Source organism: Stegostoma tigrinum, chromosome 22 (assembly GCF_030684315.1).
Source record: "Stegostoma tigrinum isolate sSteTig4 chromosome 22, sSteTig4.hap1, whole genome shotgun sequence".
NCBI lineage: Eukaryota > Metazoa > Chordata > Chondrichthyes > Orectolobiformes > Stegostomatidae > Stegostoma > Stegostoma tigrinum.
In genome coordinates this window covers 37,290,014-37,316,875 of record NC_081375.1, presented here as the reverse complement: position 1 = coordinate 37,316,875, position 26,862 = coordinate 37,290,014, and the positions used below count along the sequence as shown (strand labels likewise).

The window sequence follows — 26,862 nt, the reverse complement described above, 5'->3', positions numbered from 1 at the left end:
TCCTGATGAAGGGTGTAAACCCGAAACGTCGACTTTCCTGTTCCTGTGATGCTGCCTGAGCTGCTGTGTTTCTCCAGCTCCATACTGTACTGATTCTGACTCCAGCATCTGCAGTTCTTGCTATCTTCATTGTGATAGTTCCCTTCTTTTATGTGATCAAACTCTAAATGGGAAGTCAGTTAAGTGATTACAAAGGAACATAATTTTGTGTTAAAAACAAATTCCTTAATTTAAATAATAGGTAACTGGTGAAATTAGTTTGTCAAGTTATGCAGTTATAGCAGTTTAGAGAGACGTACATTCCCACTGAGTCACAGAACAGTATGCTAGGGGACTGCAAAACCTTAGGACTCTGGAGGACAGACAGACAGAGCTGACCTTGTTTCAAGTATCAAAGGTTGGAGATATAATGCTGTTCTTTAGAATTCTGTGAATATTGATTTAGACTATTTAATGTCAACCCACAGCAGAACCTATTCCATTATCCATTCACTAACTTTCTTGTACTAACCCAGCTACATCTAGTGTTGACTCAGAGGATGATCGTTTTAAAGCACGTGGTAAGTAGAAACAAGAACAAAGGTAGGAAGTTGTAGAATTGTCAGAATATCTTAAGTTAGTATAGACAAGCATTAGAATTAAAGCAGAAAACCTTCTTGAGTAGATGGGTGGAATTGGATCCCCATCAACTTTACAAAATAGTTCAACACCAACAATAAAGAACTGGAATTACAACAACTAACAAAGTTATAACAGAACCTTTCCATGGACTATATCAGAGTACACAACAAAGTCTTTACAGCTCAAAAACTGGTCAGTCAGCCTAGTAAGACCAATGTTAACACTTCCCATAAGCCTCCTGCCAGCATTCTTTATTTAACCCCAACAGCTTTTTTCTTACATTTTTATTATTTAAATTCTTTTGTGCTATTTACCTTAACTGCTTAATGTGGTAAGGAGTTCCACTTCCTAATTCTTCTCTGATCTAAGAAATGTCTGCTGAAATCCCTGAACTTATTGTATTTACAATTTCCTCATTCTTGTCTTACCCACAAGTAGAAACAACTTCTCTATATTTACTCTCTCAAACTCTTTCAAAATCTTAACATATTCTATCAGATCATTCCTCAATCATATCTTTACAAGAGAAAAGAGCCATTGATCCTTAAATCTTTGACAGATATACCCTCTCAATTCTACTACTGGTATTCTCATTTTATTCTCAAGAGCCTTATTACAAGTATATTCGTTGGCATAATCAAGACTACATATACATTAGACGTAAAACATATTAGTGTGTCCTGCAAACATTGACTGTGAATGTGACATGAAAGAGTCCTACAGAAATTATCATCAATAGGAATCAGGACAGATCAGAAGATGGCTATGATTATCTGAGGCCCAAGATATCACCGCTGGAGTTGTTCAGAATAGTGTACTAGGTTCATTGATGTACAGGTGCATCATTACAACCCTTGTCTCCAACATAAAGTCAGAAGTGGGGATGTTTGCTGATGAATGCACAGTGTTCAACGCCATTCATGGCTCCGCAAGGGAAACAGTTCGCGCTGCATGTATCAAGATCTGAACAATTTTCAGGTTTGGACTGATAAGTGGCACATAGCATTTGTGCCATGCAAGTATCAGGCATTAACTTGTTCCAACAAAAGGGAACCTAACTATTGTTTCTTGCATTCAATGGACAGCACTGAATTCCCCACTGTCTGCATCCTGGGGTTTACTATTAACCAAACATTGAACAGACTGACCATATAAACACTGTGACTACAAGATAGGTCAAAGATTAAGAATTTTCTGGCAAGTAACTCACTCCTGATTCTTCAAAACCTGTTCATTGTAACCAAGCCAGGAGTGTGATAGAGTACTATGCACGAGGCCGGTGGGTGCAAATTCATCAACACTCAAGCGGCTCAACACCAAACAGGACAATACAACTTACTTGATCATCACCTTATCCAACTTGTTGCAAGAAACCCACATGACATTGCCACAAACAAAATAGAACTTATTATTCAACAAGAAAGTATAATCATAATATGTTGAGTTAACCTCTATAATTGTTGGGTTCCCACATTACATTGCTGGATGTACATCAAGGTTTTAGTGGTTTGATTTAATCTCATGATTTCTTAAGCATCTCATGTTTACTTCTAAATGTGTTCTCTGTCCCTGTCTTTACCAATTGCCTGAAGTATTCCTACTTCGTCAAATGCAGCTGGAACCAGCCTCTGATTCAGTGGGAACAGACCCACCTCATAAAGGTTCGGGATTGAACCTTGCTTCAGTCCATATTGTGGAGTGGAGACCAGGGCTCTGACTATGAATTCTATGTTGACATCCAGCAGAATATCAGGTCTGGTAGGAATGGATGACCCGGGCTTATGGGAGTCCGTATGTCCTCCTGCCCTATGGAATTAACTACTCTATGAGCTGCTATAATGGTGCTAATTGAGTGATCCTGACTGGCTCGTCAGACTGTTAATATGCCCAAAATCCTTCCACTGCTCCATATTGTTCCTCAAAGAATGAACATGAAGATTGGGAAACAACATTATTCTACCAGCCTGTAAATCTTGCCATGAATCTCCAAGTGTGAAAATGTGGGAACAATGACAACCATTGCAGAAATATAGGATAATAAAGTGTGAAGCTGGATGAACACAGCAGGCCAAGCAGCATCTCAGGAGCACAAAAGCTTTTGTGCTCCTGAGATGCTGCTTGGCCTGCTGTGTTCATCCAGCTTCACACTTTATTATCTTGGATTCTCCAGCATCTGCAGTTCCCATTATCTCTATTGCAGAAATATAGGTTGGTTTTCCCAGCGGATTAGCCACCAAAATGTGTTTTTCTCTAAAAATTAAGAGTGCTGTGTAATTCCATATAAATGCACAGATCTACAGAGCCATGAAGTATCATCTTTTCATCCAGAATGAATAGTCATAGGCATTGACTGAAAAGTTTGGATTGGAGAACTTAGTTTTATCAATGTTTCTTCAATGCTTTTGATCCACAAGTAAGTGCTTTCAGGAGATTGCTATCAACTTGTGAGTGTTTCTGACCCATGTTTTAACAATTGTCTGTTTTAGATTTTAAAATAACCTTACAATCATCAGAACGCTTTTTATGTGAAAATGCTAGTATGTAGCTAGTCTAAAACCAGAATCATGGGACATTTTGCAAAGAGCTGCGATAAAAGAAAATGGGGATTCCATTCTTCGGTTGTCATATATGCACAACAGTATGTGTACAGATGGTACTGATGGACCTGCTTGTACAAGAGTGCATTTAGTGCAACCAACAAAAAGAAAGCTTTCACAAAATTAGCAAAACTGAACTCTGCGGTTAATCTGGAAAAGAATCAGCAACTCTGAAGAATGACCATTTCCTTTTCATTGTGAACTATGCTCTTGGCTCAAGCGGAGTACCCTTTGTCTCTGAGTCAAAGGTTATAGAATTTTTTAAATTCATTCAGAAACGTGGCATCACTGGCAAGACCAGCATATTTCCGTTTGATACACCTGAGTAGCTTACTAGTTTATTTTGGACAGCAGTAAAGAGTCAGAAGCATTAGTGTGCATCTCGAGTCAGATGTAAACTAGTTTGGGTAAGTACAGCAGATTTCCTTTCCTAAAGAACAGAAGTGGATCAGGTAGGTTTTTACAACAGTCCAGTAGTTTTGTGATTACCATTATTGATACAATGTTAGTTCCTGATTTATTTAATTAATTAAATTTCAGTTCTCCAGCTGCTGTGCTGAGATTTGAACTCACGTTTGAACGCTACAGATCGATAATCCAGGTTTCTAGATTACACGTGCAGTGACAAAGCTCTAGTTACCCGAAACCAGAATTCACGCCTCAATCTGCATGTAATCCGGGCTGACACTTCAATGCAGTACTAAGGGAATATTGCCTGACAATTTGGTTAGTTATATTTTGCCCAAACTAAAACCACAGCTACAAAATAATTGTGCGTCATTTGGCATCTCATGTCATTTGACATCTTTTAAATGCAGCAGTGGAAAATGGTCCCAGTTTTAATTACCAAAATGAAGGTGTTGCCACTGCCAAAACAAAGTATTCAGTTCAAAAAAGTGGTCTTGCAAGTGGAAACAAGTAATCTTGTCTGTGGGGTTTAACGATCTATTTTATCAGCCTTCGTAAATTATTAAAATAGCATTTAATAGCAGGAGACACCAATTTGAACCATCAGAATTTCAGAAAGATTGTAAACTGACAGCTCAGTGCAGTATAAATATTAAACTTCTGTATCCCTTCCATAGCCACATGGGTATAAACATTTCCCATTCTGGCAATATAAGTCATAATAGCTGGGATTCCATCCTCATTCTGCACTTGATCAGCCAATCTGAGCCTATGCAACATTTAAATTATAGTTAGAAAAAAAAATCAGTCAGTGTTTCAGCTTTTGATCATCACCCCATTGACTGCTGCAGGAAAGCCCATGTCTATATGCAGGAAAGGTGGTGTCCATTTCAAACTGGTGAACACAGATCAGCACTTTTAGGGACAGGAGTAGCTCAGGGTGGAGTCCTTACTGTGGAAAACCATTACACCATATAGAGATACAATGACTGTTAAAAGTCCTGAGATGTGCATCTTCAATCTGCCTCTTGCCCACTCTCCCACCACATTTCTTAAAGCATTGATTTAGGCTGAGATTTATATTTCTGGGCATTTGCTGCACTCCAGTATTTCATCCACATATTCATCAACTGAGATGCCAGAAGCTGTGTATAAGCATAATGTTTGACATTTGGAAGAAGGTACTGTAATCGCAATGGAGCAAAACCCTGCCTTCACTCATCATACAATTCCAAATATAATTTACAAAAAATGGTGAAACTTTTGGTGCATTTACCTCTTCCAGGCTAGGACAATCAAGACTTATTGTAGCACACTCAATAGCTTTGCTATTGAGGTCAGTTACTCAGCACAGATTTCAGATCAAACCAAGGTCCCACTTTAGCCAAGTAGCCACTTAGCCAGAAACTACCACATGATGTTTTGCAATTACTAGGGGTGGGTAGGGCCTTCATGGAAAATAAAGAAAAATTGAAAAGAATTTTTAAAAAAGATAGTGAGCCCAGGGCGGAACATTTGTAGAAGTTACTAAGCTTTATCAAAAGTATGGGTTTTGAGAAGATTTTTAAAGGTGATAAGTTTAAAGAGGAATTCCAGAAACCAGGATTGTTGCAGATGAAGGCTATGCTGTCAGTCATAGGATAAAGGGATGAATCGAATAAGTCAAGACATAATGATTCGGGAGAGGGTATGTCGCTGGAGAACATTTAAGACATAGTAGGATGAGGCAGTGAAAGAGATGAACATGAGAAGCGAATGTTTAATGATCTATGTGATTTTAAGTGGGAAGAGGGTACGCATATTAAAGAGTTCTAAAAATCAAAGTTTATATAAAGTGTAAACTGCACTATTTAAAGTGAAAGTCACTGGTTTGGGTGTTAGGTATGTCTGTCATGTCAAGGGCAGAGCATGGAAAAATCTTTCCCTGTCTTGGACAGAGGGTTTTGTTTGAAAACATGTAATTGCCAAACAGACATTTTTGAAACCTGGAACTTAAGATATTTCTCTGTTCCTTTCCTGTCCATTTAAAAATTCCTTCTCATAAATTGTCTGCGACTGTCATAATATCATTGCCAAACAGAAACCAAAAAACAAAGTAAAAAGGATGACAAGAAAACAGCTGACAAAAAAGGAAAGAAAGGAACTAAGTCTGCTGGAAAAGAGGAAGAGAAGGAGGTATGATTGCTTCTTTGAATTCTCTCTTCTGCTTTGTTAAATTCCTAGCTTTGCTTTTTGCTTTGGAGTCATGATTAGTTTGGAATTGATTTCAGGGCCATAAATATTGCAGACAGCATTATGAATAGCCTGCAGCTAATATAATCTGTTTTAAGATTCAGGTAAAATGCTTGACACACTTCCTCCACCATATTGTGTTGAAATCAAGGCATTTCATACCATGTCCTCATTCTATTTGGTTTTTTACTTTAAGGGCTTAAAAGTATGGAACTCCCCATAGATTTCCTTTCTGGTTCCTAAACTCCAAGCATGGTTTATTTTTTCTATTTTTTTGATTTGTCTCACTTTTCCATTCAGTCTTCATCCCTATGACACAAGACCATTGTAACTAGCAGATGAGACATTTATCTCAATAGTCTAAGTCAGGTTTCAAGATGAGGAAATAAAGTCTATTTCAAACCTTCAAAACCATCATTTGAGAAAAGCCAGGCCATCTCAAAGTGGAAGTGATTCCTACTCCCACCACTGGATTTAGACACCATAACAGAAGCCACAAAAACCTGCACTGAACATGCAACAGGAATGAACCTTAAACTTGAACAGCCCCTGTTTATCCTCCACACAAGCAGTATCCTTCCTTTATTTCTGACCTCTTGCCTTATCCCTTTGACATGTACTGAATTCTTAAATGTTGACACTATCTCTGATAAATCACCTGATCTGGCCATAAATTGCATACCTTGACAATTCTCTGTGTAGGGAAAGTATTTAACTCCTTTTGTTGAAGATGCTCATTGGAAACAGTGGGCGAACTTCTACATTCTGTTGACAGGCCCGAAAGACAGGGTGCAATACCATTGCCATTGCCCACTATTTTAGGAGATGTTAGCTTAAATGCTTGCCCTTGGCTAAATAGCCATGCAAAGGCTTCTTCTTTCTCCATCATTCCCCAAACAAATTTTCCCAGGACTGGTGCCAAGAGTGAAACCCAATAGATTTCACTGCTTGTGAAAACATTATTTCACCCAAGGTCTCCCGGTTCCCTCCGCTCCCATTTCTTTTCCCTTGCTATTCTGCCGCTCTGGCCTCTCCAGGACCCTTGCACAGTAACAATAACCTCAACATCGAGTGACATAATTGCGAGAAGAGAGCTGCAAGCCATTTGATTGACCACCAGCTTTTAGAATGTGGAATTTTCTCCCTACATGGGGGCAGATGGTCTACCTGAAGCTCTGATTGGTGCAGGGCTAGTCAGCATTGTAGGGCTGGGCTCACCCTTGATATTTACACTGGGTTGTGAGGAATACAGCACTGGTACAATGGAACATTTGAGCTAGTCTCTTTCTACCTACACTGGCCTGTCCTTAATATTTTATAACGCATGTCAAATGGATCCTAGTCTCTAGGCAAAAATAGACATTTTTAAAGTTCACTTTATTTGTATTTTCTTACACCACACAGCACCAAAGTGAATTTGTACCCTCTCATTTGCATTAATATTTCCCCTATTGTGTTGGAGTCTAAACCATATGCAGAATTCCAACCATTTTTTATATAGATTCACTATAATATCATGATTTTTGTATTCTATAACAATTGCTCTGAAACCTATGATACCGTTAACATTCTTATGGCTTTGCCTACTTGGGGTGTCCCTTTTAATGACTTGCGAACTGAAGTTTCACACTTGTTTCCTTTGCCAAATCACATTACTTTCCACCTTTAACAGGCATTTGTTTTTAAACATCGGTATGTACCACCTTACGCACTCTGAAACTGAATTCTACTTGCCATCTTTTTGCCTGAGCTACTAATCTATTCATCTGCAGGTCTCCTTGATCATCAATATTATTCACTAAGCCTGCTATTTTAGTACCATCAATGACATGTACAAATTGTTGCGTGGTGAAAGCAGAATCCTGAACCTCTGTATTGCAACTGTAAGGCATTACTAACCTGCACCATTTTTTATTTCTAGAAACGACCATCTGCCAAAAAGTCAAAGACTAAAGATGATAAAAAATATATCAGTCCCCCATCATCCAGAGCCAGCAAGCAGCCAACAACATCCAGGGACAGTCCTGAACCAGATCTGAATCAGGAAGATCCCATCCTACAGCAGATATACAGAGAGAAATTGTACATAGAGGTGAGAGCCTCGGAGTTATTAAATTCTTTGTTACATCAACTAGCATAGTGAATGAGAAGAAACCTTTATTAAAATATTTGTTACTTATGTTGAGGTAGCAGGGTAAGACAAGACAATGAACTTTCATGTTTTAAAGCAGAAATGTAAGCAACACTCCTTCTTTCTTGCTGTTGGAAGCAGAATTACACATTTTGTTTGTTCCTTTTGCCTGATTTTGTCTAACCTTACAGTCAATGCTGAAGTAGTGAAGTGATTCTGGTACAATCAAAGATAAAGTTGCCATGAATCCACTGTTCATTAAGTGGTAAGTTTAATCTGAGGGTTATCTCACCTAAGGTGAGGCTGAGAAGGCATGGTCTTCATGGTGACTTCAGCCGATGTGAGAATTGAACATGCAGTGTTGGTGTCACTCTGCTTTGCAAGCCAACCATCCAGCCTACTGAGCTAACAGGCATAAATAATGATTTTTCAGTTGTTTTCCTGAAGAGGTCAATTAGGCTCACCTTTACACAGTTTGCTCAAATAAAGTCAGTAATACTTATAATTCAGTTTTCTATTCTCCAAACTTCCAAAAGCTGCTCATGGGCACTTAGGCAGAGAGCTATGAAATCTTCATGCATCAATAGCCAGATTCCATTTTATTTTGAGAGAACACAGCCAAAAACTCAGTTGAAACTCGATCGCCTTCCCCATTAGGTCCCAGTTACCATTCAATTTTTGCTATCTGGTTGACGATAAGATTTTTTTCCAGACTTGTGGGTACCAATTCCCAGGTATTGACCTTGTTAGTAGCCAACCTCTGTCATCTGTTTAAACATAATGCTCTTCTCTGGTGACGAAGCATCTGTGGAACCTTTTGAACAGGAAATTACCTGCAATTAACTTACAGGCCTGGCCTCATGAATAAGCAAAAGCTTGTTTAGTTTGTGTTGTCACTATCCAAAAGTCATCTTCAGCTTATAGTTCACAGCTCCAAACCAAAATTGATACAAGAATAAAATAAAAATAATTTTAAAAAATCAGTGAGGGCTGTAACAAATACCAATGAGAGATTTCAATGTACTGACTTTGAACAAAATGAGTTTCAGGCTCAGCTGTGATAGTCACAGTGTCATTCAAAAGTCTCTGACACCCATTGCCTGGACTCATACTGCACCGTGGGACTCAGGAACTGATTTTCATGCAGGCTTCATATTCCTGTAGCTTGTACATTAACAGGGCAGGGTGTGCAAGTCTAGTTGCCAAAATTGATTATGTATAAAGACAAAATACTGTAGATGCTTTAAATCTAAATCAAATATAGAGAATACTGGAGAAACTCAGTGGGCCTGACAGCATCTGTGGAGAGAGAAACAGAGTTAACTTCAAAAAATAATAGCCGACTCGAAATGTTAATTCTACTTCTCTCACCATGAATGATGCCAGAAAATTATGTGTTCACTGAGAACCATCATATGGAAATGTTGCTCATGCATCCTAACTGTAAACATCAGTGGAGCTAAATTCACAGAAAGATCAGATATGATCTTATCGAATGGAGAAGCATCCTTAACAGGCCAGATGGCCTAATCCTGTTGCTGCTACTTATGTTCTTGTTTTGCATTTCCCCTTCTCCTGAGGGCGTTCACAAGTGCTGCCTCTCTTTTTGTAAATATACAAGGCTCATTTATTGAACATCCCCTTGCACAGACATGCAAGCACAGTTTATTGAACATCCCCTTGCACAGACATGCAAGCACAGTAACTTTCTTTTATATATTCATGGGATATGGGCATCCCTGGCTGGACTAGCATTTATTACCTAAACCTAATTGCCCTTGAAAAGGTGGTGGTAAGTTGTCTTCTTGAACCTTGCAGTCCAATTGGTGCAAGTAGACCCTCAATGCTGTCAGGGAGAGAATGCCAGAATTTTGATCCAGCAACACTGAAAGAACAATTTTCAAATTAAGGTAGTGAGTGGCTTGGAAAAGAACTTGCTCTTTGTCTATCAAAATGGTTGTGATCTTGAGTTTGCAAGGTGCTGTCTGAGGAGCCTCAGGGAATTTATACTGTGCATCTTATAAATAAACACTGCTGCTACTAAGATAATAAAATGTGAGGCTGGATGAACACAGCAGGCCAAGCAGCATCTCAGGAGCACAAAAGCTGACGTTTCGGGCCTAGACCCTTCATCAGAGAGGGGGATGGGGAGAGGGAACTGGAATAAATAGGGAGAGAGGGGGAGGCGGACCGAAGATGGAGAGTAAAGAAGATAGGTGGAGAGAGTATAGGTGGGGAGGTAGGGAGGGGATAGGTCAGTCCAGGGAAGACGGACAGATCAAGGAGGTGGGATGAGGTTAGTAGGTAGATGGGGGTGCGGCTTGGGGTGGGAGGAAGGGATGGGTGAGAGGAAGAACTGGTTAGGGAGGCAGAGACAGGTTGGACTGGTTTTGGGATGCAGTGGGTGGGGGGTAAGAGCTGGGCTGATTGTGTGGTGCGGTGGGGGGAGGGGACGAACTGGGCTGGTTTAGGGATGCAGTAGGGGAAGGGGAGATTTTGAAACTGGTGAAGTCCACATTGATACCATTAGGCTGCAGGGTTCCCAGGCGGAATATGAGTTGCTGTTCCTGCAACCTTCGGGTGGCATCATTGTGGCAGTGCAGGAGGCCCATGATGGACATGTCATCTAGAGAATGGGAGGGGGAGTGGAAATGGTTTGCGACTGGGAGGTGCAGTTGTTTGTTGTGAACTGAGCAGAGGTGTTCTGCAAAGCGGTCACCAAGCCTCCGCTTGGTTTCCCCAATGTAGAGGAAGCCACACCGGGTACAGTGGATGCAGTATACCACATTGGCAGATGTGCAGGTGAACCTCTGCTTAATGTGGAATGTCATCTTGGGGCCTGGGATAGGGGTGAAGGAGGAGGTGTGGGGGCAAGTGTAGCATTTCCTGCGGTTGCAGGGGAAGGTGCCGGGTGTGGTGGGGTTGGAGGGCAGTGTGGAGCGAACAAGGGAGTCACAGAGAGAGTGGTCTCTCCGGAAAGCAGACAGGGGAGGGAATGGAAAAATGTCTTGGGTGGTGGGGTCGGATTGTAAATGGCGGAAGTGTCGGAGGATGATGCGTTGTATCCGGAGGTATCAATGTGTAAACCTGCAGCCTAATGGTATCAATGTGGACTTCACCAGTTTCAAAATCTCCCCTTCCCCTACTGCATCCCTAAACCAGCCCAGTTCGTCCCCTCCCCCCACCGCACCACACAATCAGCCCAGCTCTTCCCCCCCCACCCACTGCATCCCAAAACCAGTCCAACCTGTCTCTGCCTCCCTAACCGGTTCTTCCTCTCACCCATCCCTTCCTCCCACCCCAAGCCGCACCCCCATCTACCTACTAACCTCATCCCACCTCCTTGACCTGTCCGTCTTCCCTGGACTGATCTATCCCCTCCCTATCTCCCCACCTATACTCTCTCCACCTATCTTCTTTACTCTCCATCTTCGGTCCGCCTCCCCCTCTCTCCCTATTTATTCCAGTTCCCTCTCCCCATCCCCCTCTCTGATGAAGGGTCTAGGCCCGAAACGTCAGCTTTTGTGCTCCTGAGATGCTGCTTGGCCTGCTGTGTTCATCCAGCCTCTCATTTTATTATCTTGGAATTCTCCAGCATCTGCAGTTCCCATTATCTCTCTCTCTCTCCACTGCTGCTACTAAGCATTGGTAGTGGAGGAAGTGAATGTTTGTGGATGTGATGCCGGTCAAGCAGGCTATTTTATCCTGGATGGTGTCAAGCTTCTTGAGTATTTTTGTAGGTTCACTAATCCAGGCAAGTGGAGATTGTTCCATCAAATTCCCGACATGTGCATTACAGATGATGGACAGACTTTGAGGCGACAGAAAGTGAGTTACTCACTGCAGGATTCCTAGCCTGTGCTCTGCTTTGGAGGCACAGTATGTACATGGCTAGTCCAGTTCACTTTCTGATCAAGAGTAAACCCCAGGATGTTGATAGTCAGTGATTCAGCAGGGGTAATACCATCTAATGTCAAGAGGCGATGGTTAGATTCTGTCTTATTGAAGACAATTGTTACATATTAGTTATGTGGTATGAATGTACTGCCACTTGTCAGTCCAAACCTGGATTTTGTCCAGCTCATGGTGCATTTGGACACGGACGGCATCAGTATCTAAGAAGTCATAAATGGTGCTGTACATTTTGCAATCATCAGCAAACATCCCCACTTTTGAACTTATGGAAAAGTCATTGATGAAGCAGCTGAAGATGGTTGGTCCAGGCAGAGGAACAGCTGCAGAGATGTCCTAGAGCTCAGCTAACTGACCTCCCACAACCACAACCATCTAATGCCAGGTATGACTCCAACCACCAGAGAGATTCTTCCCGCTCCCATTGGCTTGAGTTTTGCTTGGGCTGATTGGTTCCAAACTTGGTCAAATATGGCCTTGATGTCAAGAGCTGTTATTCTCACCTGACCTCTGGAAATCAGCTCTTTTGTCCATGTTTGAACCAAGGGTGCAATGAGATCAGGATCACAGGATCAAAACTAAGCATTACTAAACAGCTTATGGCTAAGCAACAGCTGGTTTATATCACTAATGATGACACTTGCCATCACTTTCCTCATGACCAAGAATAGATTGATGGGGCAATAATTGGTCATGACGGACTTCTCCTTTTTTTGTATAGGATATACCTGACCAATTTTCAACATTGCTGGATAGATGTTGTAGCTGTTCTGGAACAGCTTGGCTAGGGGTGTGGCAAGTTCTGGAGCATCTTCAGTATTACTGCCAGAATGTTGGTTGGGCCCACAACCTTTGCAGTATCAGTGTCTTCAACCATTTCTTGACATTACATGAAATGAATCAATTTGGCTGAAACCTGGCATCTGCAAGTTTGGGCTCTTTTGTTACCTTTAGACTTGATTTTTCAAATATGCCCCTGGCCAGAATCCCTTTTGTATTCTGACGTTGCCCATAATTTTGTTGCTAATGTCCTCACTCATACCAAGTCTTTTTCACCCACTTCTGTGCTCAATAATTTACATTGGTTCCTGGATTAACAATGCCTTGATTTTAAAATTCTAGTCCTTGTTTTTAATTCCCCCTCATTCCCTACCCTTTCTCTACCTTTGAAGTTTTCTCCAGCCCCACAACGCTGTTTGTGTCTGTGTTCCTTCAATTCTGACCTCTTAAACATCCCCTATTTTCAACATTCCACCATTGTAATCCACGCCCTGGGGGCCCTACGCTGTGTCATTTCCTTCCCAAACCCCTCCACCTCTCTGCATCTCTTACAAAAACTAAGTTGCTGGAAAAGCCGAGCAGGTCTGGCAGCATCCAACATCTGTGAAGGAAAAAACAGAGTTAACATTTCGAGTCTGCTGACCCTTCCTCAGAACAGTCCTGTTCATAAACGTTAATTCTGATTTTTCCTTCACGGATGCTGCTAGACCTGCTGGACTTTTCCAGCAACTTTGTTTTTGTTCCTAACTTACAGCATCTGCAATTCTTTTGATTTTTATTTTCACTGCATCTCTTTCCTCCTTTAAGGTTTTTTTTAAAAAAACCTGCCTCTTTGACCAAGCTTAATAATAGATGATTATCTGGCTCAGTACCAAATTTTGTTTGATAATAGTCCTGTGAATTGAATTGAATTTTTTCATACATTAAAAGTCTTTAAGTTATTTTTGGAATAGCAGGGCCCAACAAATAGGAAAGCAACAATGTCAAAGTGCCTTTAACAGTGAAACATTCCCTCATTACTACACTGGAGCGTGAACCTAGAATTTAGGCTTAACTGTCTGCAGTGGAATTTGAAGCCATTATCTTTGGACTCAGAGGAGAGAGTATTATCACTTGGCAAAATTGACATCTATAAAAGATGGATATTGCACCTTTCCTTTAAAAACCCTAGGGAACTTTATTAAACACTTATTAAATACTATTGTGTGAATTAATCTTTCATAAGAACAATAGAAATAGGAAGGGTAGACTAGTCAGCTCCTTGAGCCTGATGCATGATTCATTATGATCATGGCTAATCTCCTATGTCACTACACTTACCCACATGATTTTCATACTCCTGCTTATCTTGAGTTTTCTACAATCTGTTGATCTGCGGAATCACCTGAGTAGCTACATCTTTCTGTTCTGTAGAATCCCAATGACTCACAACCCTTTGAATATGGAAATTTCTCATTTCAGTCTAAATGTCTGACTAGTTACCATAAGGCAGCAATTCCCTTAGGCAGCTATGGAAACAGCCTTTCAGCATTTACCCTGTCAAATCGCTTAACAACATTAAGTTTCAATTACATCACCTCTTATTTGCCTTAACTCCTCAAATAAGGGCCTAGTTTTCTTAACCTCTCTTACTAGGTCAATTCCCTCACCCAGAAAACGTCCAGTGAACTTTAATTCTACTCTGTCTATAAGGTAGATATGTCCCTGTTCAGGTAAAGAGACTACAATCTGTCCACAGTACTCTGTGTGTGCTATCTCCAAGGAATATTGATAGGGAAAATTGGTCTATTATTAGATATGCCAGTAATAGGGCATTTAGAAAATGTTATGTTTGAACAATGGCAACAAATATTTACGAAAGGGAAGTCATGTTTGACAAAATGGTTTAACTGGCCACTTACGTGTTCCTGACTATGGAATCTTGATGCTACAACTCACTGCCCACTGTTGACTCTACCCCTGATACTAATGACTGAGTCTTTCACTGAAATGAATCCCTGAATTATGAAATTTCTGTTTCTCCCTTTACAGGTCTATGGATTGATAAAATCTATGATCAGTGAAGCTTCTTCTCTCTTTGAAGATCTGAAGGAGCAGGACACACAGCCTCTGGATAAATGTGTTTAAGAATATAAATATCTGTAGCATGGTGTTGAATTTTATTGTTTTATTTGATTTCTACATACTTGTGAAAATTATTTTTTTTAATATCCCTCTAATTTTCTTCCTTTTCTGTAAGTACTGGCACTTAATAATAAGTATAGTGCTAACCTACACATCATATGTATCTCCTTCAAATCAACTTTGCTTATTTTGCAATGTTTTGGGTTGAAGACATTTTAAAGAGTTCATTGGTTACATTCTCCTCCCATTTGCCTTAGATCCTTTTATCGAGAATATGCCCTTTCTACCATCCTTCTCTGTAAACAATGTCAACACTTAGAAACTGTTACATGGAACCCTTATTCTGCTGCTGGATTGTATTGTGTCACTGTGCCTTCAAAGGTCAGGCTGAATGTATACACATAGGAGCAAAACTTAAACTTTAATACTATACATACTTTTAATTACAACAGCAAATGAACAACGTCCAGTCTGCCTCTTGATCATCATAGTAACAAATTGATGCATGCAACACGAACATGGGAGTCCTTGCTTCTCATCATCCTCAGTTATTGTTGCTCCTTTTACCTACTCCATTCACAGAAATATGCACTACTTTAAACATATCTACAGTGCTCAATCTCCTTCCGACCCCATTTTTTTTCATTGTCAGTTTACTCTGCGTACTTACTGAAACCTTCCTTCAAAAAATTAAGTTGCCTAGCATTGCAGTCACGTGGGTAATCAGACATTATTCAGGAGGTGAACACAGGCCCTTCAATAGTTACCCAATGAAGCTATACATTATTGTCCACAGAAAGATAGAGTAGTACCAGAAGCCTAAGATTCAAATTAATAAAATTTAAATTTAACATTCATCTGAATAACCAATTGATATCAAAATTAAAATGTGTTTGGTTTCCCCTCAAACGAATCTAAAAAATACAATAGTAATTTCAAGAAAGAAGAGGGCTTTTAATTCTAATTTGAGTTAATATTGATCTCTTAACTAAGCTCACTTAATCTTTCTCGATGGATGAACAAAGGTGGTTTCTTCAACCTGAATATCTAAATGTTCCTTGGTGATAAAGAGAGCATCCCAAGTTAGGTGAAATGGCAGAGAAACACAGGTAATCAACTATCACCAACCACACACTAATCATCTGCTGTTCTGTTTCCACTGCTTAAGACCGTTCTGAGCCAGCTACATATGAGTGATAGTGAGGAAACAGGGGATTTAGACTCTAAGCCCATTTCCTTTATGTGCAGCTGCTTTCTTCGCTACTCATCAATTAGCAAGTATGTTATGACACACATCTAAAGCAGGTGGGACCTGAACCCAGGTCTTCTGGTTCAGAGGTAGGGACAATACTACTGTACCACACAAACCGTCCTGAGCTATTGCTGAGTTCACTATGGTCATTGGCTCTGGCTGGATAGCATCCTCCCTTCAAATATGTTCAAAATATTTACCACATTGGTCAGCTGTCATGGCTAGTCAGTAACTTCCTAATCCAATTAAAAATCAACAAGCTCTTCATTACCCAATTAAATGTCAGCTAAAAAATATTTTTCTTTTCTGACTTTTGATCGCAAATAAACAAAGGCCTCATAAACCATTAACCATGAATAAAGATTAACTAAAGGCTGCTGGCCTTCATCATATTCAAGGTCCAGCTACAAAAGGGGTAGAAGTTCTGAGGAAGGAGAACTGGACCCAAAATTTTAACTCTGATTTTTTTCTTCATAGCTGCTGCCAGACTTGCTGAGCTTTTCCAGCAACTTCTGTTTTTATTCAAGAGGGGTGGAAAGGGTTCAAGACCCACCAGCTCCAGTGGTGTATCATAACATAGCTGCAGAGGTTGAGTCCAAAATATCCACTACAACAGAACATTTGCAAGGAGGAACTCTGAAGTCTCAGTGCACAAACAATTCTGAAACAAAGTTCAACTTCTAATAACTTCCTATAATTAAAGTGCAACTATTTCATAATGAGAATTTTTCATCCAGATAACAGCTGAACCTGGACTGGATCAAAACAAACACAAGTTATGTGAAATTGCAGATTTTTTTTATTCTACCGTGACATGTGAGCATTGCTGGCAAGCCTGCATTTATTGTGTACTGCTAATTGCCTTGAAAGGATGATGGTGGTACATCTTCTTGAGGCACCTGTAGCAATTTTGGCCAATGGTGTAGCTTGCTCAACCATTTCAGAGGGCAGTTAACAGATTGAACCACATGCTGTGTATCTGGAGTTGTGTCCAATCCAGACCAAGTAAAACTAACATTAGTGAAGAAAGAAATTTTTTATAATATTGAATAATACGTCATGGTTATCCTCACTGATAGTGTTGCATTGGGCAGTCAGTACGAGTTAGGTGACATCACAAGATAAGCTGAGCCTATCTGTATATAAAAAGACTGTTGATGGGACGAGCTAGCTAGTATTGTTATTCCATTCCGCTGGTGTAGTACTAGATCCATGCAGCTAAATAGTAATGTGTACTTACTTTTAAAGCCGGCCTGATGTCTCTGAAGAGACTACCATGAATCTCAGATATAATGCAAATAAATTAAATATTATGCATTAAAGCTATTCGGTTTACAATGATTGAGTCTCACTTCTGCTGAAACCTTCATATGGGTATCCTTCCCTACATGGTATAAGTAACTTCGCCTGATACCAATAAGAAGGATTAGTGGCAGTGAATCTAACCAGTGCATCTCAGATGATACCAGTAGACACAATAGATACCATCCCGGCAGACTTGATGTCTGGAATAACCCATTCTGAGAGTATGTGAATTTTGTCACGTATATCAGGGGCTAATTTTTAATTCCAGGTTTACAAAATAATCAAATTAATATTCCAGCAGCAATCAGAGTGAAATTTGAACCCATGGCCTCAGAGCATCCAGTGACATTACCGCCAGGCCACCTTTTCCCCATGTTTGGGCTTTGTTCAAAACCACTTGAAGTATCCTAGACCTTTGACAATGGTTTAACAGTTCCTTTACCTGAAGCAATCCCTATTAGAATCCCTACAGTGAGGGGGCAAGCACATCAAGTCTGCACCATCGCATGCAGACCCACCCCGTACCCTCTCCCCATAATCCTGCATTTCCCATGGTGAAATATACAAACCTAGACACTATGGCAATTTAGCAATCTACCAATCTATCTAACCCTTTGTACTATAGGAGGAAACCTACACAGACACAGGGAGAACATGCAAACTCCACACAGACAGTCAGCTGAGACTGTAATCAAAGCTGTGAGGCAGCAGTTCTAACCACTGAGCCACCATGCCACCCTTATACTCAGTTTTCGTTTGAAATGGCAAAATTCTTTGAATGCACTAGTCAAACGTATTCATTACTTTATGCCCACATTTTCAGTGAACTTACACTTGTAATCACATAATTCTCGTGCGTGATCACCAGCTATTTGAAGCCAGAAGACTACCCTACCACTGCAGGAATATGAATTTGATTAAACAGAAGAAGTTTCCTTTATCTTAACTTATGGACTTCAGCGTCACGCGAAAAGAATTATTTTTCCCATCACATTATATTATTCTGCCAGTACCTCGAGGCCCCTTATCCTATCAGTTGTTGATCGACTATCCGGCATTTTTGGACGGTTCAACTGAGATTCATTATTCCCAGGTTTCCATGTTCACTCTTGAAAGTTCAACCTGGCAAAACTAATGCAGTGCCAACAGATTCTGGATACTATTTGACACTTGCACCCCTGATAGAAACTCCAGACAATTTTATTCTCTTTGTCTCAGATATGTTACTTGTATCTTATTTATATATCATGTCATACATTGTGCTTCTAAAGATCACCCTGCAAGACTGGGGAGATTGCTGTGGAAGATTTGGGAGCTGTGATGACTCTGAAAGAAGAACAGAAATGGGTCTGTTTCCATTTTTCCATTTGTTCGGGGGATCCAGGATCAGTTCAGAAGCTGTGTCTCAGGCATTAATATTGGAATGGGCTATGCGAGATATTCTCTAGCCCACATGTAAAGGGCACAGCCTAGATAGGGGGTAGATACAAAAGAATTAGAGAGTGGCAGATATGGCATTATTATTGAAACAAGTGTCTAAAGATACTACGAACAACTACAGGCCAGTCAGTTTAACACCAATGATAGGTAATATTTCAGAAGAAATAATCAGGGAAAAATAAACAAGCTCTTGGAGACGTTTGACTGAATTAAAACAGACTCGCACTGATTTGCAAAAGCTTGGCTGTGTTTGACCGCCAAGTTGTTCTGTCCCTTAAGTAACCTTTCGAACTGTACCTTTACTTTATGTTGTCTCAACTTATCCTTCTGCCAAAGAGCTGCTTTTCACTTCTTTCCATTAAATTTTGTCTGTCACTAATTTGCCCAAGATGTTAGCATATCTGTGACCTGTTGCAATTGGTATCACCCTCACCATTTGAAGGTAGCAGGACATAGTGACAGAGTAGTAAGTGAAGCATATGTGATCTTGGACTTAATAAAAGTAAGCATTAAACACTGAACCGGGGAAGTGATGAATCTCTATAAACTTTTGTATATTATGCTTGTTATAGTATTGCACCTATTCTGGTCACCACAGTCTAAGAAGGATATGAAGGTTTTGATAGGGTGAGGAAAGATTTGCTAGAATTGTGTTTTTTTTCTAATACAGAGTTACCATTTTGTATACACAGGAGCAGCTAACAATGTAGGCTCAGCTTAATCCAACATAAGTTTGCTCACCAGATAGAATGACCACAGAAGTTGATAGTGAAACTTACAGAGGAACATATCTGCTTACCCTTACCCTTGTGTGCTGCAACCCAGACCTCCTTTGGCAGCTGATAACAAAGTATCAGCCTGTTTCTTGGCTCATTAACATACTCACGCCTTAAAACAACATCACAACAAGAATAGTTCCAGAGATAAGGGATTTTAATACATAGTCGATTAGAGAAACAGGTTGGAACTGGCTTGTGAAACAGATGTAAGGAAGGGTCACTGGGCACAAAACATTAACTTTTATTTCTCTCCACAGATGCTGCCAGACCTGCTGAGTTTTCCAGTGATTTCTGTTTTTGCTGGAGAAACTGGGAAAGTTCTTTTTCACAAAATCACAGAATTGTTACAGTACAAAAGGAGGCCACTCTGCCCATCACACTTGCACTGGCTGTCTGAGCATTTTTATTTTGTGCCAGTCTCCTCCACCACACTTTCAGATCATGCATTCCAGACTGTTGCAAAGTTAGGTAGTGTACGTATGGATTGGAAGGCAGGATGTTATCATTTGGTGTTTATAAAATGTTGGTATTTGTATTGTAAAATTATGGTGTTTGTAAAATAGTATGGGAAATCCAGTGTATGGTTCCTTTAAAGGATGAGGTACTTTTTCTTCACTTAGAGATTCAAAAAGGTTGGGCAATACTGTTAGCAGGAAAAGCAGCATTTTTACCAGGACAACAGGTTTTTGAATTTAGCCGATTAATGTAAACCAGGCTCTCAGGTATCAAAAACCAATTAAATTTAAATCTGATAGAGGATCAATCCTATTGTTAGAAATTGATATGTCATCTAGTGTATAAAAGATGAGGGCATTTGGAAAATTAGGGAAGAGCCAACTGCCATCTGCCATGAGAACAGCTCTCAGCTCTAAAAGAAAGAATCATGGGCTCTCACAGAATTCTCTAAGCCTTACAGTAAGCTCCATCTAAATTAAAGGTACCTACGGCACAAACAGCTAATGTTCCTGACAAAAGAATTCAAAGGAGAAGGTGTTCCTGACAGAAGGATTCACCAAGGCATTCCTGACAGAAAGCTTCACCGTGAAGGCGTTCCTGACAGAACTATTTGTCAGAGAAGACCCAGAACATTCTGGAAGATGTAACCTGGCTGTAATTTTGAGAGACTAAATTCTAATTCGTTTTATTTTATATAATTGGGGCTTGTATTTATTGGAAATGCTTACCATTATAACCTTGTTTTATTCGGGAATAGTTCATAGTTAGAAGGGATTTATTGGTTTGTTAATAGTTTAGTTAGTTTCTTCGCTGTTAGAATTAGATAAATAAATTGTTATTCGTTGATTATAAAGAGTGTCAGGGTTTTTATTTAACCACTCCTTTTCTTCACAGACCATCACCATTTGATAGTGAGAAAGTCCTTTCTTGCATATGTTTCTTCAGCAAAGCACTTTATAATTGCTGTCATGGCTGTCATTTCTCCCTGTCTACTGTCTAATCATGATCCAACATAATTTTTAAAAACTTCTATTGAGTCCCCTCTTAACCTTCTCACCTCCAAAGAAAACAGTCCAACTTCACCATTATTTCCTCACAACTGAAGTGTCTCATCCCCGGACCGATTCTTGGAGCAAAGGAGGCTGAGGACAGATTTGTTCGAGATGCACAAGATTTTTATGAGGTATTTCACTTGTGTGGGAAGGAGACCCGTGCCGTGCAGGAAGCCCAGTAACTTTAGCTGCATAGATTCATATAGAAAAAGTGGGGTTCCTGCTTTTCAGGCTTGACATGCAGTGATAGTGTGACTACCTCTGGGCTACAGGTTCTGGGTTCAAGTCCAACACAGGACTTGATGACCATGTAGGTATGTAATGCAGCCAAATCTGCAAATTATTTTGATACACCCCACTGTAGGCAGTAACAGCAGGGCCGACAAAACCATATGGTAGGTTCAGTCCACCAAGCTCCCCACTTTCAAAGTCTCCAATTTCAGGTTTTTGGCACGAGCAGGGGTCATCCTCATAAAGAGACTATCATTCCCAAACAGTTCCTGTTCAGTTCTCTTGCACCAATTGAAGCAAATAACCCACAGTACATCGTCCCCTTTTAAACCTCTCCTTAGCTCTTAAACCTACCTCCTCCCCTTCCTCTGTCCCCAGCACCGCTCCCCTCCAGCCATGATGTCTGACCCAGAATTTGTTTGGGATTCTCCATGTGACAGAACGGCCTGTTGTCCCAGGAGCACTCAACCTTGGTGCTGATAGGGGTAGAATTCTCACCCTAAACATTTGAAATTACTCCCAGTTAAACTAGTGTAGCCATAGGAATCGTAGTTGCATCCCCACCACCGGCCTCAAAACTTTTAGTTGAGGGACAGAGTGCCTTGTTAAATCCAGCACCATAAGATTGAGCCGCTTGAAGTACGTCTACAACAACCTTCTTAAACTGCAACACTCACACGACTGAGGACAAATCCTGTCTGACAAACCCAAAACGTCCGCCTTCCTGCTCCTCTGATGCTCCTCGTGGTTATCTCAGATTCTCTAGCATCTGAAGCTCCTACTATCTCTGACAAAAGCACCACCTGCTGGAACAAAGAGGATCTGCTCTGTCCATGAATAAGGTTTCAGCCTCGAGGTAATGACCTCAGTTCAAAGTTTGTATTTATAGTTGCAACATACCAGGAATGTTTAAATATGGTTTTTCCTTGTATTTGCATTCAAATCTGCCCTCATATATTTGCTGAGTCAACTGAGTTCACTTTGCTCCTGTTGGTAGCATTCCTAGGGAAGGTACGCTACAATTTAAACACAGAGTAAAACTGCCTCTAAACAGTTCCATCAAATACTCCCATCTAGGTTTTTGTTAATTCACTTGTGGGATGTGGTTGTCACTGGCTGGTCAGCATTTAATGTCCATCCCTCACTGCCCTTGAACTGAGTGGCTTGCTAGGCCATTTCAGGGGACAGTTGAGTGTCAATCCCACATTGTTGTAGGTCTGGAGTAACATGTAGGCCAGAACAGCTGAGGATGGCAGTTTCCTTCCCTAAAGGGCATTAGTGAACCAGATGAGTTTTTCCGACGATCAGTAGTACTTTCATGATCATAGGTAGATTCATATAAAGTTCCTTCTATATTCTTCTATTAAACACTCTCAGGGCCCAGAGAGCACAATTTAGATACAAAGTAAAGCTATCTTTACACTGTCTCATCAAACATTCCCAAGGAAGGTGTAATCAATAGCAAACACATATGTACACAAATGTCTGTAGCTGGATTGAATCGATCTGTTCTCTCCAGGTGTAAAGCCTATAAGTCTCAGTGCCAGTCCATATTTATGACTTTCACTCATTTTAATGACAGTCCTTAGTGACGTTTGCAGTATGGATCATTCAGGTCTTCTCTGGCTCCAGTTACCACCAGCCTGGTTCCCAGCTAATGGTGGAACAGAACAGTGGTGGGCTTGTGGAATGCGCTGTCAGCAGTCATAGTGGAGTCAGTTATTTTAGAGACTTTTAAGCAACTCTTGGATAGGCACATGGAGGATAGTAAAATGTAGGATACGCAGGGTAGATTGATCTTAGTAGGATAATAGGTCGGCACAACATTGTGGGCCAAAGGGCCTGTACTGTGCTATACTGTTCTACGTTCTATATTCTTGTTGTTGACCCCTCTCAGTTGCTTTCTGGAGTATACTAACCTTCCTATGTACAGGTAAATCTATGGATTACTTTCTGTTCCCTATTAGATCATTTATATAACTTCTTAATAGCCACAGGACCTCTTTTCTACAGAACATTATTTATTAATAGCATTTTGATATGACCATAAATTTATTATGAGCGTTATTTGATTAAACGTCTAAGAGACAATGTTGTTTGAAGGCTTGCTTTTAGTGTAATGGAAGGTTTAGCCCTTTCTATTTCTTCCTACACCTAGTTCTCTACTTGCCTGAAAATGTTAGCCAGGAATTTCTGCTAAACTTAGGACAGTTTTGGGAACAGATCCTGAAAACAAATCACAGCTGCTGACCCTCTTTGGCCTTCAATTCATTGACTCTGGACACTCTCAGGTACTTCTCCCAAGCATCATTTTGCAACTGTAGGTCTGAGTGTGTGTTGACATTGTATTGGACAGTGAAAGGAAAGCGTGCATACAGTCTTTTTCCCAATGTAGGATGATTTCCAACTTTCGTCATAACTAGGAACCAGACCATATGTGTTCACTATTAGCCTTCTGCTTCAACAGTCCTAAGACTTTCAATGAACTGTTGACATGCATACCAAAGTCTCTCATTTCCTCCAACCCTCCCAATTTCCTCCCATTTATTTGCTTTGTTTGCTTCTCTAAACATGCAACATCACACTCCCCTGGATTAAATTCCATTTGCCACATCGCCATCTATTCAAGCATGCCATTGATATCATCCTGTAGTCAATAGCCATCCTTTTCATTACCAACCACAATAGCCAATTTTTATCTGGTTTCTACAAATTTCCCAAGGTCTGTTGTGGGGTATGTCTTCAAAGACTGTAAAGAACAACTTCTCCAACCAAACAGCCATAGAATGAAGTGACCGAGGAAGTCAACCGGCTACTGATTTCTCCAACCTAGAGACAGTATACCAAGGTGTTCAGGAGGGCAGAGGAGCAAGAAAGGTGAGTGGCATAACATGTACAAGTTTCAAGCACTACACTCTGACTATCCAAGCATTTTCCTAAATGGGGATCCTTAGGACAAAATGCCTCACAGCTCCACACATTCTTTTTTTCTCCAGGCACTTTACATCCCCATCTGAACAGCCAATATTCAACCTCGCCCTTCTCATCCTGTTGCCCTTTCACTCGCATACCTCACAGTTGCCCTCCACAGATGATGTCCTTCCTTTCTCTTTACACAAGTCATTTCTATGACTCCAATAAGTTTCAGCTTTCTCTTCTTGCAAGGGAAGAAAATGCAGAACTCCAAGAAGAGGCTAAGAGCTAGATGGGAAAGATGGCCCTTTAATGATAGACTACTTGTCTACCAATGCCAAAGAAGGTCTTCTCCCAGGAAGCTGCAGAGCAGCAATGGCCATAAGACAGAGGGATATCAGGAGAGCTGATCTCCTAATTCTCAAGCCTGTAATGGGCCCTTACCCAGTCTGTCCTTTGGAGGAATGTGTGGTTGAAGAGAAAGCAACTGGTGCTGGTGTTGCTGCTACATTTCTTCCTGCAGGTTCAGAAACCCCTCCTGAACTTTATTAAATATGAAAAAAAAGCCTCAAACCCCACAGCGCTGCAATTAAGAAATAACCCTCAGCACAATTACAAGGGGGTTAAATTCAAGCAGTGACTCAGCACGGAACAGTGGTGCAGGGAAATGTCATTACCTGTCACTGCCTGATACAATCAAGAGATTGATCACTTAACACAAAATAGTTTTGGTACCTGCCCCTTATTGCTATGATGAATTCCCAATGAGGATAAAAATGGATCATTCAAACCTTTGTCCATTTACGGGCTAGGTACCGTTACCATGTCATTTCCAAATAACAGAGGAGATGTTTTGGACCAACGTGAACTGATCGTAAACATTGCATTGTTTAACTGATCGTCCCTGACTGGTCTATGTGCTATTGTGTTGAAGTAAACTGGGTACTTTTTAAATACCCTATCCATTGAGAGAATTGAGAAGTAATCTCATCATAATATACAACATTTTGTCGAGACTTGAGAGGGCAGACACTGGCAATGTAGAATGTTTCCGCTGTGTTGGGAGTCTAAAACACAGCGACAGTCTCAGAATGAGGTACTGTTCATTTACGACTGAAGTAAAGAGAAATTATTTCAAAGTGCCAAATATTTGGACTTATCGACACCAGAGGATTGTGGATGCTGTATGACTGAAAATATTTAAGGCTGGGATAGGCAGATTTTTGGTCTCTCAATAAATCATGGAATAGAGGAACTGGGCAGGAAAGTTAAGTTGAAAGCCAAGACCCATCATGAGTGTACTGAATAACAGAGCAGCCTCAAAGGGCTGAATGGCCTACGCCTGGTCCCATTTCACATGTTCTTATGACTAGTCAAAGCATTTCCCTGTCTTTTACAATCATTAATAGACCTGCTATATGGATTTTGAGCTCTTTTGTTCAACCTTTGATTGACATAGTCCTTTGAACTCATGTCTCCCTTGAGCATTCCCTCAGAGACACCATTGAATTCACAAATCCCAATTTAAGGCAAGCTTAAAGGAATAGAAATAGGAATATATTTTGACAATTTCTTTCCCAGCACTTTCAGTTTCGGGTCAGGTTTGTTATTTGATTGAACACTGAACAAAGCTCATTCATTGTTTCATTACAGCAGAGTCAGGAATGTGTCAGTCTCAGAGAAATGGGCCCGGTTACTGTGACAAGTTTCCAGATCTTTCCTAAGATTAAAACTCAGTCTGCCACAAAAACTTGCATTTACATATAGGAGAAATATTTCCCAATGAGCCTTATGGGAGTGTTATATGAAGCTCAACAATAGGAGAGAGTAGGAAAGTGACCAAAATCTGGCTTTGGAGCATCTTAAAGGAAAACGAGAGGGGGGGTGCTTTCGGGAGGGAGTTGTAGAATTTAGGGCTCTTCAGGCAGCTGAAGACTGCAATTCATGAACATGCTTGGCTGCCTGATCCTAATCAGTGTTTTGACATGTTCAATGTGCCAATGAGGCACTCTTGCAATGCATATTCCTGGTATCCCTACTCCTGGATTAAGAGGCCTGGGTTCAAGTCCCACCTGCTCCAAAGGTGCATCTCTGAGCAGGTTGATTTTTTTTAAGATTAAAAACATTTACCAAAGCCCCAGTGATTGCTCAAGCTGTGCCAACATGCATTCTTTCTGCCACTTATTCAGAAAATCTGGCTAAACAGGTATGTGACAGGATAGTGCAGCAGATATTTAAGGGAATGGTCTTCTCATGCTAGGGAAAAGCAAAATATTGCTGAAGCTGGAATTCTGAAATAAAGTCAAAAGCCCCTGGAAATACTCTGCAGGTTCGGTACAAGAGAAATAGAGTTAGTTTCAGATCATGACCTTTTATCGTAACTGAAAACATTAATAATATAAGAGATAACAAGGTGTAGAGCTGGATGAACTCAGCAGGCCAAGCAGCATCAGAGGAGCAGGAAGGCTGATGTTTTTGGGCCCAGACCCTTCTTCAGAAATGGGGGAGGGGAAGGGGTTTCTGAAATAAATAGGGAGAGAGGGGGAGCCAGATAGGAGATGAATAGAGGAGAAGATAGGTGGAGAGGAAACAGACAGGTCAAGGAGGTGGGGATGGAGTCAGTCAAGGT

General features: G+C 40.6%; 1 protein-coding gene across 2 annotated transcripts in view; it reads left to right on the top strand.

Annotated features, from left to right (window-relative positions):
* mycbpap (mycbp associated protein) overlaps positions 1-20,802 on the top strand; it is a 95,693-nt gene extending 74,891 nt beyond the window's left edge. For both annotated transcript variants that reach the window (XM_059653783.1, XM_048555654.2), the window contains exons 18-20: positions 5,707-5,801; positions 7,780-7,950; positions 14,713-20,802. In XM_059653783.1, coding sequence (XP_059509766.1) covers positions 5,707-5,801; positions 7,780-7,950; positions 14,713-14,808 — 362 coding nt within the window. In that variant the 3' untranslated portion in view covers positions 14,809-20,802. The remainder of the gene's footprint in view (positions 1-5,706; positions 5,802-7,779; positions 7,951-14,712) is intronic.
* Positions 20,803-26,862: the final 6,060 nt, after the last annotated feature.